The sequence below is a fragment of the Vigna unguiculata genome, chromosome 7 (assembly GCF_037176805.1).
Source record: "Vigna unguiculata cultivar grain cowpea cultivar isolate G323 ecotype 2 chromosome 7, ASM3717680v1, whole genome shotgun sequence".
Taxonomy (NCBI): Eukaryota; Viridiplantae; Streptophyta; class Magnoliopsida; order Fabales; family Fabaceae; genus Vigna; species Vigna unguiculata.
Window position 1 is genome coordinate 34,504,910 of NC_140798.1, and position 13,451 is coordinate 34,518,360.

Consider the following 13,451-nt stretch of genomic DNA (forward strand, 5'->3'; position numbering starts at 1 on the left):
GTCATCCAATTTAATTGGTCCCTCCCAGTAAAGTAAAAGTTTATAAAACTTAATATATTTTTTTAAATTTGAGAAACTTAAATTTAATCTTAAAAAATCACATCGTTCTATTTAAAAAAGAAAAGAAAAAAGAGAGAGAGACTTCTTTCAATCTTTTTTCACTTAAATACTGTATAGTATAAGACTTATATGAGGTCATCCATTTAAAAAATGATATCATTTCAAAACGGGTTATTTAAGTCACGTTAAAACAAAATAATACACTAATCAAGTATTAAGACATAATGGACATAACTAAATTTGGCCCATCTAGATATTGACTTCTTATAGACTACTATAGATATCACATAATTTACTAGTTATACTTATTCATTAATTGGCTTAAATACTTTTTTTGTCATCATTTTCGTAGTGTTTGTTGCGGATGATCCTCATTTTGATAGAATGTTTAAAATGGTCCTCATTTTTATCGAATGTATAAAATGGTCCTCATTTTCGCAATTTGTGTTTTATTTGGTCATTTTCTGTAACGCCTTTTAAATCATTAACGGACCATTGTATAGGTGGCACAGCTTGTATTAGGGTGTGTTACATGTACTGTACATATGACTAATTAATGTTAATTTTTCAATTTAGGGGGAATTTTGCAATTAGGAAAATTTCTTCATATTTCCCGTCAATGGTGAAGTCTTATGGGAAAGAACTCCCTACCATGACATCCATCCACCACATAAGAGGATCTTATCAGGAAGACCCAAGAAAAAAGAAGGTTGGAAGAGTGGGAGTTGAGAAAGAATAACACACAAATCGAGGTCATAGAAAAAAATGTAGCATATGCCGTCAGATTGAACATAACAGGAACAATTGCCCAGATAAGCCTGTGGATGAGTAGACTACAACACCTGCTGAGACTGTACCAGATGCCCAAACTGCTGAAATTGTTGAGAATGCATCAACTGCTGAAACTCAAACAACTCAATCACCAAGGAATGAAGTGGAGAGTCAAACAACACCACTACCAACACCAGAAGAACCATGTCAGCAGTTTAGAATGAAATTACAGATTAGGAAGAGGCCATGATAGCAGCTACAAACGTCTTAGTTATTTTTTGGAATTTCTAATGTAGAATTCATTATTAATGTAGTGCATTTTGACTTTCCTTAAACTTCGTTCAATTTCACTTTTGCCAAACATTGATGTAGTGCATTGTGATGAGGATGAATTAATGTTATGAATTTAACTTCTTCCAGACTTAGATCAATTCAATTTTTCCCAAGCTTAGATCAATATCACTTACTTCAATGCTCAGATTAAGATGTTATTTTGAACATGTTGGGACTAATATCAACATAATCAAACTAATTCATTTCTTCATTTAACAATAGTACAAAACAGATTGGACTTTAAAATATTACACACAATAACAATACGAATAATACAATAACAACACAAGTGAACCCTATTACTAATTGCAGCCTCTTCTCAGCAACCTTCAATGACTTATCCAAATCATTAATCTACCTCATTTGTGTCATGATGATGACATCTTTTTCATCATCACCACCATTTGAAAAGTTGCAGCCCACATTATTGGAACCACTACTCTGTAAATCAATAAACCAAAAATTAAAACCAATTTATTATTAACACAAAAATAAAAAACAGATTTTACCCAAAATTTTCTACCAATATTCTTTGGAGTTCTTGCCATCCTCAAAGTTGTCATCTCTCCGCAGCTACAAATCGGGGTTAATCCATTTATCGTTGAACCATCAACAGTGCACGAAGTGATATAACACGGTTACCTCCAACAATTACAACCAGAGGTAAAGGAAGAAGATTGAGACCGTAACATATCTATATAATGGGATTGCAAAAAGAAGAAGATTGCAGCAACACCAATTGAGAATGGAGGAACAAGATTGCTAAAACTCACCAACTGCCTAAACATTCCTTACCAAAACCCTAGCTCACTTATTTATCCCTAAATATCTAATTACCACTCATGTACAATACACGTAACACACCCTAATACAAACCGTGTCACCTGTACAATGTTCCGTTAATGATTTAAACGGTGTTACAGAAAAGGACCAAATAAAACACGAATTGCGAAAATGATGATCATTTTAAATATTCGGTAAAAATGAGGACCATTTTAAACATTCTGTCAAAATGAGGATCATCCGCAACAAACACTACGAGATGAAGACCAAAAAGGTATTTAAGCCTTCATTAATTATTTACTTTTATTGTGTTTATCTTTCGGAGTATTTTTGCAACTACTCCAAAAATCAACCGAATTGATAAAGTAAAAGATTGAAGAATTTTGGTTAGAATGCATATATTTTGGCAACCCTAAAATCACATTTTAGTGGATCCAAGTAGAACATCTAAGTTATGTAAGTACATATACGAAATTAAATTAAATAAATAATAAAAAAAAAGAAATTAAGCTTAGGAAATATGAAATTTTTTGATGCAATTATGGAAATATATTGTGTGCACTGGGATGTGTAGAAGAGTAGCCCATAAATAAGAAATTGTTGGGTCTGAAAAATGATTAATGGCGGTGGTGGTGGAGCCATGAGGGGAACCTAATCTTTCACCCTTTCAAGATATTCCAAATTGGGTACAAAAAATAATAGTGTGACACGTAGTTTTAAGCATTAGGCACCTTCTTTTTTTCTGGTGGTGGAATCACTTCCAATAATGAGGAATCAAGTACTGTTCCTCTTCCCCCAGGAACTTCCCCAATTCACATGCCTTCCAGCCCCTCCCCTCTCATTCTTTATGCCTCCAATTATTAATCTTTCATCAACAAAAATAAAATAAAAAATCAAAAGAATGTGTGACCCTTTCATTTCATGTTATATCTATCACAATCTGTAATAATTTGCATAGAGCCAGATGTACCCATGTGGTGGCCATAGAATGGGACACATTTGCTTTATGAAAGGGAATGGGGTTTGGTAGGTGCAGACAATCATTGTCACATAACACATTCCCTACTAAAATACACTTCTCTTCCTTCTTTACACACTCCACACCACAACCTTCCAAACTCTCTTCTTTACATACTCAATACCTTCTTTTACACAAATAACCTATGTAATTTGGAAGTGCTTAATCATACAATTTGACATAATGAAGCAAAATTATTCTTAATTAATTGCACTTCCGGTATGTCTAACTACTTATGCTAAGTGGTGAAAATATACTAAAATTCAACTCCTACACCCGATGTTGTAGGTTCGAATTCTACACAGCGTGATTTGTTAGATCGAGAATGACATTCAAATAATTGACAGCAGTGTAAAGTCTGAATTTGACCTCATGTGGAATTTGATTAAAAACAAAGAAATAGGAGGTAAATAAACAAAAGAGACGTTAATTAATCAAAGATTCAAACGCGATGGCATTTATGGTCATTCTCGTAAGTAACAAGTAGAAGATCAAGTGAACTTTAAGTCTTGTTATTTGTTATATCATCCGCTATTGAAACTATTGAACTATCCATTAATCTCTACTCTTACGTTTGAATATATGAGTGGATGTCAACCTCATTGATAAACCAATTTTGTACTGCTTAAATCCACTTCTTAAAAAAAATTAATAGAAATTATGGAAATCCGAAATAAACAACACTTGTATGAGTTAAACTACTCGCTTGGGTTGACATTATAAGCGATTCTGGGACACATTCTGTGCATGTTATGATGTCGAGGGGATTTCAAATGAGTCCAAAGATTGACAGTGATCAGTTGCACATGATTAGGTGGTTCAGATCCCAAGTACCCACGTATATCCAATAAAATAATTGCCTTTTGGCTTATCATTTATCTGTCACTCATTACATTAACTATAAACTAATTTGTCTCTCAGAACTTCCTATAACCTCCCCTTCACTCCTTCTTCCCTGCTATGCAAAATGCAACAACATTAAGACGATCCAACACCAAAATGCAAACCCACCTTCTGTTCTTCCTCTACTGTTACATTGGCCTCTCACTTGCTTTTACTGAAGCTGCACCAGATCATGAATTCTCAACTCTTCTCTCAATCAAAGCCACTCTCATTGACCCAATGAGGCATCTCAAAGATTGGCAATTTCCAAGCAATGTGACACAACCAGGATCACCCCATTGTAACTGGACTGGAGTTGGTTGCAACGTTAAAGGCTTTGTAGAGACTCTTGACCTCTCCAACATGAACCTCAGCGGTCGTGTTTCCGACCACATTCAATCTCTTTCGAGTCTGTCTTACTTCAACATAAGCTGTAACAACTTCGCTTCATCACTGCCCAAGTCACTGTCCAACCTCACCTCTCTCGAGAACTTTGATGTCAGCCAGAACTACTTCACTGGCAGCTTCCCCACGGGTCTTGGAAGAGCAGCAGGCTTGAGATTAATCAATGCATCGAGCAATGATTTTTCAGGTTTTCTTCCTGAGGATATTGGAAATGCAACCTTGCTTGAAAGCCTTGATTTTCGAGGGAGCTACTTCATGAGTTCAATCCCCAGGAGTTTTAAGAATTTGCAGAAACTCAAGTTTCTGGGCCTTTCAGGCAACAACTTCACAGGGAGGATTCCAGGATATCTCGGTGAACTAACTTCTCTGGAGACATTGATTATGGGATACAATTTATTTGAAGGTGAGATCCCCGCAAAGTTTGGGAACTTGACCAGTCTTCAATACCTTGACTTGGCTGTAGGAAGTCTCAGTGGACAAATTCCAGCTGAATTGGGTAAGCTCACAAAACTCAACACAATTTACTTGTACCATAACAACTTCACAGGAGAAATTCCTCATCAACTTGGAAACATCACTTCACTGGCATTTTTGGATCTCTCTGACAATCAGATCTCCGGAGAGATTCCAGAAGAACTTGCTAAATTGGAAAACCTGAAGCTCTTGAATCTGATGACGAACAAACTAACTGGTCGAGTACCAGAGAAGCTTGGTGAATTGAAAAATTTACAGGTGCTTGAGCTCTGGAAAAATTCCTTACATGGTCCTTTGCCACCAAACCTTGGGCTCAACTCTCCTTTGCAGTGGTTGGATGTATCCTCTAACGCATTATCTGGGGATATCCCTCCAGGTTTGTGTACTACTGGAAATCTCACTAAACTAATCCTCTTCAATAATTCCTTCACTGGCTCCATTCCAAGTGGACTTGCAAACTGTTTGTCTCTGGTACGTGTTCGGATTCAGAACAATCTTATTTCTGGAACTATTCCCGTTGGCTTTGGAAACCTCCTTGGCCTTCAACGGCTAGAATTCGCAAAGAACAACCTCACTGGGAAAATTCCCTCTGATATTACCTCATCCACATCGCTCTCTTTCATTGATGTATCTTGGAACAACTTTGAGTCATCTCTACCGTCAGATATTCTTTCTATTCCAACCCTTCAAACCTTCATTGCCTCTCATAACAATTTTGGAGGAGATATCCCGGATGAGTTCCAGGACTGTCCATCTCTCTCTGTATTGGACCTTTCAAACACCCATGTTTCTGGCACAATCCCCGAGAGTATTGCTTCTTGTGAAAAATTAGTCAACCTTAACCTTCGAAATAACCACTTGACAGGAGAAATCCCAAAATCAATCACGAGCATGCCCACTTTATCTGTTCTTGATCTTTCCAACAATTCATTGACCGGTAGGATTCCTGACAACATTGGCAATTGCCCTGCTCTGGAATTGCTGAACTTGTCCTATAACAAACTTGAGGGTCCAGTACCCTCAAATGGGATGTTGATGACCATAAATCCTAACGATCTTATTGGCAATGAAGGTCTTTGTGGAGGCATTCTCCCTCCATGTTCTCCAAATATGGCTGTGACAAGCCATCGAAGGAGCTCACATGTCAGACACATCATAATCGGTTTTGTGACTGGCATTTCAGTGATTTTAGCTTTTGGTGCTGCATATTTTGGTGGTAGATGTTTGTACAATAGATGGCACTTATATAACAACTTCTTCTATGATTGGTTCAAACAGAACAATGAAGATTGGCCCTGGAGACTAGTAGCATTCCAGAGGATCAGCTTCACTAGTAGTGACATTCTGACTTGCATGAAGGAATCAAATGTTATAGGAATGGGGAGCACTGGTATCGTTTACAAAGCTGAAATCCATAGACCTCACGTAACCGTAGCAGTGAAGAAACTGTGGAGGTCAAGGACAGACATAGAAGATGGAAATGATGTGTTGAGAGAAGTTGAACTCCTCGGGAGACTTAGGCACAGAAATATTGTAAGGCTGTTGGGGTATGTACACAACGAAAGAAATGTGATGATGGTTTACGAGTACATGCCTAACGGAAATCTTGGAACAGCTCTGCATGGTGAAGAATCTGCAAGGTTGCTTGTTGACTGGGTTTCAAGGTACAGCATAGCTCTAGGAGTTGCACAAGGGCTTAACTACCTCCATCATGATTGCCACCCACCAGTTATTCACAGGGATATCAAGTCTAACAACATACTCCTTGACGCAAATTTAGAGGCGAGAATAGCAGACTTTGGGTTGGCAAGGATGATGATTCAAAAGAACGAGACAGTTTCCATGGTGGCGGGATCATATGGATACATCGCACCAGGTTAGTACTTAGCTCTCGTTCTTTGATTAGTTATTTATTTACGCATTATGTGGTGCAAGTTGAAACACGCTTATATTAACAACACAGAAAGTAAGAAATCTGATCTAGGGTGGCAGTTTATGCCCAGATTTCTGTTTTCGTAACTTCTACCTCAGATAAGTGAAAGTGAGAGACAATAGATGATTAACTTAATGATTATGTGCTATGGTTTTAGAATATGGATACACTCTGAAGGTTGACGAGAAGATTGACATATACAGCTATGGGGTGGTGCTTTTGGAGCTTCTAACTGGCAAAACGCCTTTAGACCCTTCGTTTGAAGAATCAACTGACATAGTCGAATGGATACGGAAGAAGAAAAGCAACAAATCATTGTTAGAAGCACTGGATCCTGCCATAGCTAGTCAATGCAAACATGTCCAAGAAGAAATGTTGCTTGTACTCCGGATTGCACTTCTGTGCACCGCAAAGCTTCCCAAGGAAAGACCACACATGAGAGACATCATCACAATGCTTGGTGAGGCAAAGCCAAGAAGGAAAAGTGTTTGCCATAATGGGGGTCAAGAAAGCAGTAGCATGGAAAAGTCCACTGTCTTTACCACCTCACCTGCTGTAAGTCTTTTGTAGCAATAAGTTGTTTAGTAATGAGAAATATATTTTGAATTTTGTAGCCTCTGAATTTTTATGTATGCTTTGCCTGCGTCGACCAAATTTCTGTCATATAGTAAATACATGTATTTTCGGTAAGATATTGATTCTTTTACTCCTTTTCAATTGAGGAAGGAACGGCGATTTCAGAATCGCTATCAGATTATCAACATGGTTAAAATGTGCTTAAAGACTGTATACTACCGAGTCGTCGACTCTGACACTATTTTAATTAAAGTTCACCATCTCATCAAAGACATGTATAGCATTTGCTAACTTTTTCTGGCCACTTTCCTCTATTTAACTTTCGATTTTTCTTTCACAATTGTCTTAATGCACGCCGATTTTTCAGTTATGCCTTCATTTTCATTAGTTCAGCAGTCGCATAAGGAAGAGCTTCGGTGACCCTAATGTCAATGTCGCAGCTTGACAAGTTAGAAAACTATTCCTTAAAATTTTATGCTGCACTCAAATTGTAAGAAAATTCTGAATAAAAAAAAGTGAAAAACGATCTACTTTGTTTTCCCCGGTTATGAATGTGTCATCATAGATATTTCGAGTTAATCCAAGCAATTTGAAAGAAAATGCAATCACGATCGGTACATCCAGTTCCGCTGATTCGTTCTAGTATTCAAAGTAATAAAGAAGTGTTAATCAAGCAGAAGTGTTTTGGATAGGAAGTCCAATAACATTAAAATAAAGAATTCACGTTACAACAATGGTAAGGAAAAAATATTGGGATCCGGTTGACTTCAAGAAAAGAAGGCCGAGAAGGAAAACTGTTATCTCTTCTCATCCAGACCAACATAGGCATGCTATTAGTGTATTTTGTATCCTAAACTGTACACATTTATCGAAGTACAAAATGACAGATTGCCCTCCAAAAAAATCAGTCATAAAAAGAACAGTAACACCTCAAACTGTTCCGTACCCTACACTATCCCAATCTAGGATGCTAGTAGAGCACTTCCTGGTGCACTTCTTCTTTCAAGTAAGCTGACAGATGTTGGCTGGAAAACATTCATAGAAACAATAGTGAGATAAGTTCATTGCTAGATGAACACAGCAATTCGGATATTGACTATGTTATACACGTAATACCACTCTTTAGAAATAATATTACGTGATACATAAAAAAAAATTAAAGAACCCTTGTACTATGGATGTCGGTTTGCAAACTCAAGTTGACATGCACTTCAATCCATAAGACTACAATACATCCAAAGAACCAGAGGCTAAAGCTACTCATTACCAATAAAACCAAAACCTTTAAAAGGTTAATATTGGCTCCCTTTCGGATAAAGTGACTTGCAGGGAAAAAGCACACTGCAGTAAGGTTGCCAGAATAATCCGAAGATCAAGAGTATTATAGGAATAAAGTTCTCCAAAATGAGTTTTGACCTTTTATTCATATTCGCTGTAAGAATAAATTTTTTAAACTAAAGAGATAATAATATACCTCACTAGCTTGGATTTCACCAAGCGTAAATGGCTCTTTCTCCCTGATTACACCATTATTTTTAGTAATTCTTTCTAAATCCTGCTAGAGGGAAGATTAAAAGTGTTATGAACAATTCAGAAATAACTTCCATCATGTTCAACATGAAATAAAAAAGTGAACTCGTTGCATAGGCACTTCAATACAAAACTGGAATTTTATATGTTACTTCTACATTCAGTATTTCATGCACAACATAACATAATAGATACTAAATGAAGATATGCACACAAATTTTAATAATAACCACAAAAATGGAACCAAGTGAGTTCATTAAACAAAAATTTTAATATCTTCTTTACTTAATGAAAAAAATGTATCTAATGAGTATCACAGGTTGATAATACTCCCACCAAATATAAAAAATTGCATTTATCAAAAATAAATAAATAAATAAAAGCAGGCTTAAAACCACATTAAAAGATTTTAAAAGGGGTAAGAGAATGCAAAAAACCACATAAGATGAATTTAGGCTTTCAGATGGGTATTTTTCCAAAATTCACAAAAATTGATGTTCATAGAAATCAGAATGAATCACAATTTGTGGTAAAAGATTCAGCCACTGTATTCTCTGTATTTGGAATGACATACTGAATTTACAACCAAAAATATGAACTTTAATCAAACTTTAGAAAATATACTCAGGTTAGTTTAGGTATTAAAAGACACTGTATGACAGGCAAGTAGACAAAATACTAGATACAGCATCTCAAACACTGTATTACCTTCCCAGTCAAAATTTCAAACTCAAGCAACTCCTCCACTATCTTTTCTAGTACTGGGCGATTTTTCAGCAGCATTTCTCTTGCTTTGAGATATGCCAAATCGAACATCTAGGAACATCACAAAAATATAATATTAGATTTTTTTTTTATATATAAGTTAAACTTCTGTTAATGCATGATACCTTTTCAACTTTAGCTGCCATCACATATTCATGGTCATCCCCCATACTTAATGCCGTGACCTAAGCCAGTAAAAAAACATAAGAAATAGTCTGTAATATACTAATATTAAAAGCCAAGGTCAATAAACATGTAATCCTTTGTTACGCAGATGCTACTGAATCCTTCCATTTGTTCCATTTGTTCAGATTCAAAGGGCAGTGCTCTCCATTCGTGAGAGGGACAGATTATCAAATCACAACCTCCACCAGGATTCTTAAAATAGCAGTTCACAGATAATGGATAAATATGTGTTTAAGGGGATCGGCTGACACTAGAGTAAATTATGAAAAATGTGTACCATCTTTACACCAAATTATGGAAAATATAATAGAACCATTGAGTTATAAGGGGCTATCATTATTCATGACCATCTTACACCAAATTATGGAAAATAAATGACAACAAAGAGTGTGCAAGTAATGTGAGAAATTTGATGGGCAAGTAATGCATGACATATACATGTAACAATTATATCATGGATCCATAACTTGAACCATCCAAGATCTGTGAACTGCATTAGTTCAATTATGCTTCTATTATACGTAGAAAAATACTCTCATTTAATTGATACCAATAACAGAGAACACAACTTGTACATATGCAGATCAGATTGCTATAAATAAGGAAAATAAATCAACATTAACTGGAAACAAAGTAACAGAGAGATATTTCAAAAAAATAAGTCTAATCTGATTCAGATATTCCCCACAACTTGATCACGCAAATCAGGACAGGTATAACTTTCCTAATTTACTCATATATCCATAATTTATTGTGAATTAAAAATCCTAATGTTCGTAATTGATCCACATTCTATATCTCAGATTCCACATCTCGTAGCTCTTTTGGGAGATTGTCTATCCAACATTACTTTACTTTTCCTCTTTTATACAACCGGGCAGTACTTGCACTATTAGCAGCTCAATAATTATTTTCATTAAAGATATAATAATCTTCTTAACCATATTGACTATTGATACTATTTGAGAAAGAAAGGAGGACATATCAGTGACCATATTGAATATTATTAACCCCATTTGAGAACGATAGACGTATTAACGGTGTGCTATGTTAAAAGTAAGCTTCAAGCAACACCTACCAATAATTCAATCTAACTTTTCAACGATCACATAATCAACATCAAGAAAGAAAAAATAATTCCACAATAGTAGTTGAAATGCACATAAGAAAGGTCTATACCGCATTACTGTGGTAGTAAATTGCAGGACTGTCGTCGGGTCCCCACCCATACTGAATGACCATTCGAGTAGCTATCTGTTGTAAAGAAAAAAGAATGGTCAGAGTTTATACTTACATCGTTTGGTTAATATTATCATTTTCCAAGAAATTATAACATAAAAAATAATCAGATATTTTAGCTGACTGAATTAAGTCAAATATAAACCAACCTCTTGCGCCTGCTGTATCTCATAAATAGAAAGCAAGTTTTCTTCCCCAAAAGGAAGTAACATTTGGGATGCAACATAAGAACCAAAACAAAATACAAGCTTCTTCTCGAGATATGATCTTGATTCTGAATTCCCATTGATGGAACCCTCATTTCTTGCTTTTGTGATTTTTGTACATCCAATTCCCTGTATAATTGTCAATAATCTATCATTAAACAAATATATATGACAAGTCAGTATTTTTAGTAATAAAATAAGTCAGCTAATTTTCCTCCATTGGTCTTTCCTAACAGAATTGTAACTACAACAGTGACTAGGAAGCAAGTTTGGAAAATACAAGCTACCAATAGTTGGCTTCATATTCATCAAAAATCAGGTTACTGCAGTCTTGACTGTGTTGGTATACAGCAACAGATGGCAGGCTAGACAAGTGAAAGTAAACATACTAGGCCAGAGTCAAGAAACCATATTTTACACTTAAAACACACATATACACATTAGCAATGTTATAGAAGCGTAAGAGGAATGGAGAAAATAGTAGAATTTGAGAGAAATTTTCTCTTTGGGAATCTTTAAATTTAAAGGTCAGTATAGGAATTCATAAGCCAGCTCTTTATCTGAAATACTTAACTTTTTTAAAATTCTACCTAGAAATTCAGTCTTTCAAAATCAATCATATTTACTTTCAAAGCATTGTCTAGTCAAGGAATGCTACCAAACATTCTTTATACATTCTTATTATTGTGTGAAATCCATGCAGCCCCTCTAAAAAAAATACTAAAATAGAGGGTGGCTCACAGATTACAACACCTCAGATGAATTTTACCCAATAATCAGTGTGTTTGGCAGTAGCTCTCTAGGCTGGTTGTCCAGATTATACACATAATGTAAATCTCATGGCCTTGTATATACCCAGTCGTCATACTTGGCAAATAACAGAAGCCAACATTAGATAACTAGAAACCCTTGCAACAACAGCAGTAGAAATGGCCTTTGAAACACAGACAAGAACGTTTGATAACTAAAAAGCATTGCTATGATATTGACAGGTAATATATACCAGTCTAATAAGTGAGACTAACCTGCCATGATTGAGGTTCAAGCCAAAGATTATCAACAACATCAAAATTGGGTAATAAAAGAGCAGTGAGACCACGACCAGCTGCCCAGACAGCATGTGGAAACTTCGTTTCCCTTGTCCACTGAACAACAAAGAAACATCATTTTAGATATATTTGTAGCAAGTCAATTATTTTTCATCTTCTAAAATAGAGAAAAACTCAGACTGCATCTACTTGCAAATAAGTGGAAGAAGAAACTGGGTGATAATACAAATGAAAATATGTACAAGGCAAAGCCTTGCTTTGACAACATAATAGCCATTATGTGGAGATGACAGTTTCGTACATCAAGTGGAGGGCTCAAAAACTCTATCCCATTGTTTATTTGGCCATATGGTTCCATCAAATCGACAACATTTTGCAGATCTTCTTTTGTCAATGTCAGCCCAAGATGATTCACCATTGCTTTGCTAAACTTATTGAAAACCTTGGTCTTCCGCAACCATGAGGGAACCATAGAGCTGAAAGTCTAAAAAAAAATAATAAATATATTTCACTTCATACAGGAAAAATTATCACACACTATGACTATAAAAAGAAAGTGATCAATATGGAGTGATGCAATAATGTTTTCAATTTTCTTGTTCATTCTACTTCTTGATAAAAATGAACTATATGAAAATTTGCAATAAAGAAAGAGACAATAACACGTCAAATGAATCTTATTATCATTATCTTATTGCTATTATTAAGTTTGAATTCAGCATGTTTAAAGCAGATCACACACCTCTGTATCTGTAGTATCTTTAGAAAAACTATAAACAAAATGTGATGCAAAATTGATAATCAACAACTAATCAGGGATGATACAGATAATATTATGTTAATGTGACAAATTCTAATAGCTAAAAACAAATTAAAGATTCGTCTCGTCTTAGCTGGATAAGGAAATTCAGGAGAATAAACTCCTGCTTGTAACCCGTACAGATGGACCCAAGTGGTGCATAACCAGATGTCTCTCTTGGAATTCGCTAGAGACTACCATTGCCATTGTCAGTTAGATATAACTGCCAGTAAGTTATTCTGACAGCCGTCAGTTAGCTAGACTGCCTAGCTTGTTACACAAGTCATATGTACCCTATAAATATTGTATTGTATCATTTCTTTTGAGACATGAATGAATAATATTCCAACCACTTTTTCTCTCTGAATTCTTTCCATATTATAGTATCTAGAGCATGAGAAAGTCCCACATGGCTATCATTCCTATGCCTCCAAGCTCCCTG

The 13,451-nt window shown here is 35.6% G+C and overlaps 2 protein-coding genes across 3 annotated transcripts in view; one reads left to right on the forward strand and one right to left on the reverse strand.

Moving 5' to 3' along the window:
- Positions 1–3,855: 3,855 nt before the first annotated feature.
- Positions 3,856–7,527, forward strand: LOC114190322 (Leucine-rich receptor-like protein kinase family protein). Its single transcript, XM_028079155.2, has 2 exons — positions 3,856–6,602; positions 6,817–7,527. The coding sequence occupies exons 1-2, from the start codon at positions 3,926–3,928 to the stop codon at positions 7,227–7,229; spliced, it is 3,090 nt and encodes a 1,029-aa protein (XP_027934956.1). The 5' UTR covers positions 3,856–3,925; the 3' UTR covers positions 7,230–7,527.
- A 390-nt stretch (positions 7,528–7,917) lies between these two features.
- Positions 7,918–13,451, reverse strand: part of EMB2458 (FtsH extracellular protease family) — a 28,856-nt gene continuing 23,322 nt past the window's right edge. For both annotated transcript variants that reach the window (XM_028079399.2, XM_028079398.2), the window contains 8 exons: positions 12,512–12,694; positions 12,187–12,306; positions 11,105–11,290; positions 10,896–10,970; positions 9,656–9,715; positions 9,474–9,581; positions 8,710–8,790; positions 7,918–8,260 (listed from right to left, as the gene is read on the reverse strand). In XM_028079399.2, the coding sequence (XP_027935200.2) occupies positions 8,198–8,260; positions 8,710–8,790; positions 9,474–9,581; positions 9,656–9,715; positions 10,896–10,970; positions 11,105–11,290; positions 12,187–12,306; positions 12,512–12,694 (876 nt within the window). In that variant the 3' untranslated portion in view covers positions 7,918–8,197. The remainder of the gene's footprint in view (positions 8,261–8,709; positions 8,791–9,473; positions 9,582–9,655; positions 9,716–10,895; positions 10,971–11,104; positions 11,291–12,186; positions 12,307–12,511; positions 12,695–13,451) is intronic.

Bases quoted from the DNA above. Each gene is read 5' to 3' on its own strand.
- LOC114190322 (XM_028079155.2), top strand. From the start codon at position 3,926: ATGCAAAATGCAACAACATTAAGACGATCCAACACCAAAATGCAAACC. The intron at 6,603-6,816 runs GTTAGTACTTAG...CTATGGTTTTAG, and splicing joins ATATGGATACATCGCACCAG to AATATGGATACACTCTGAAG.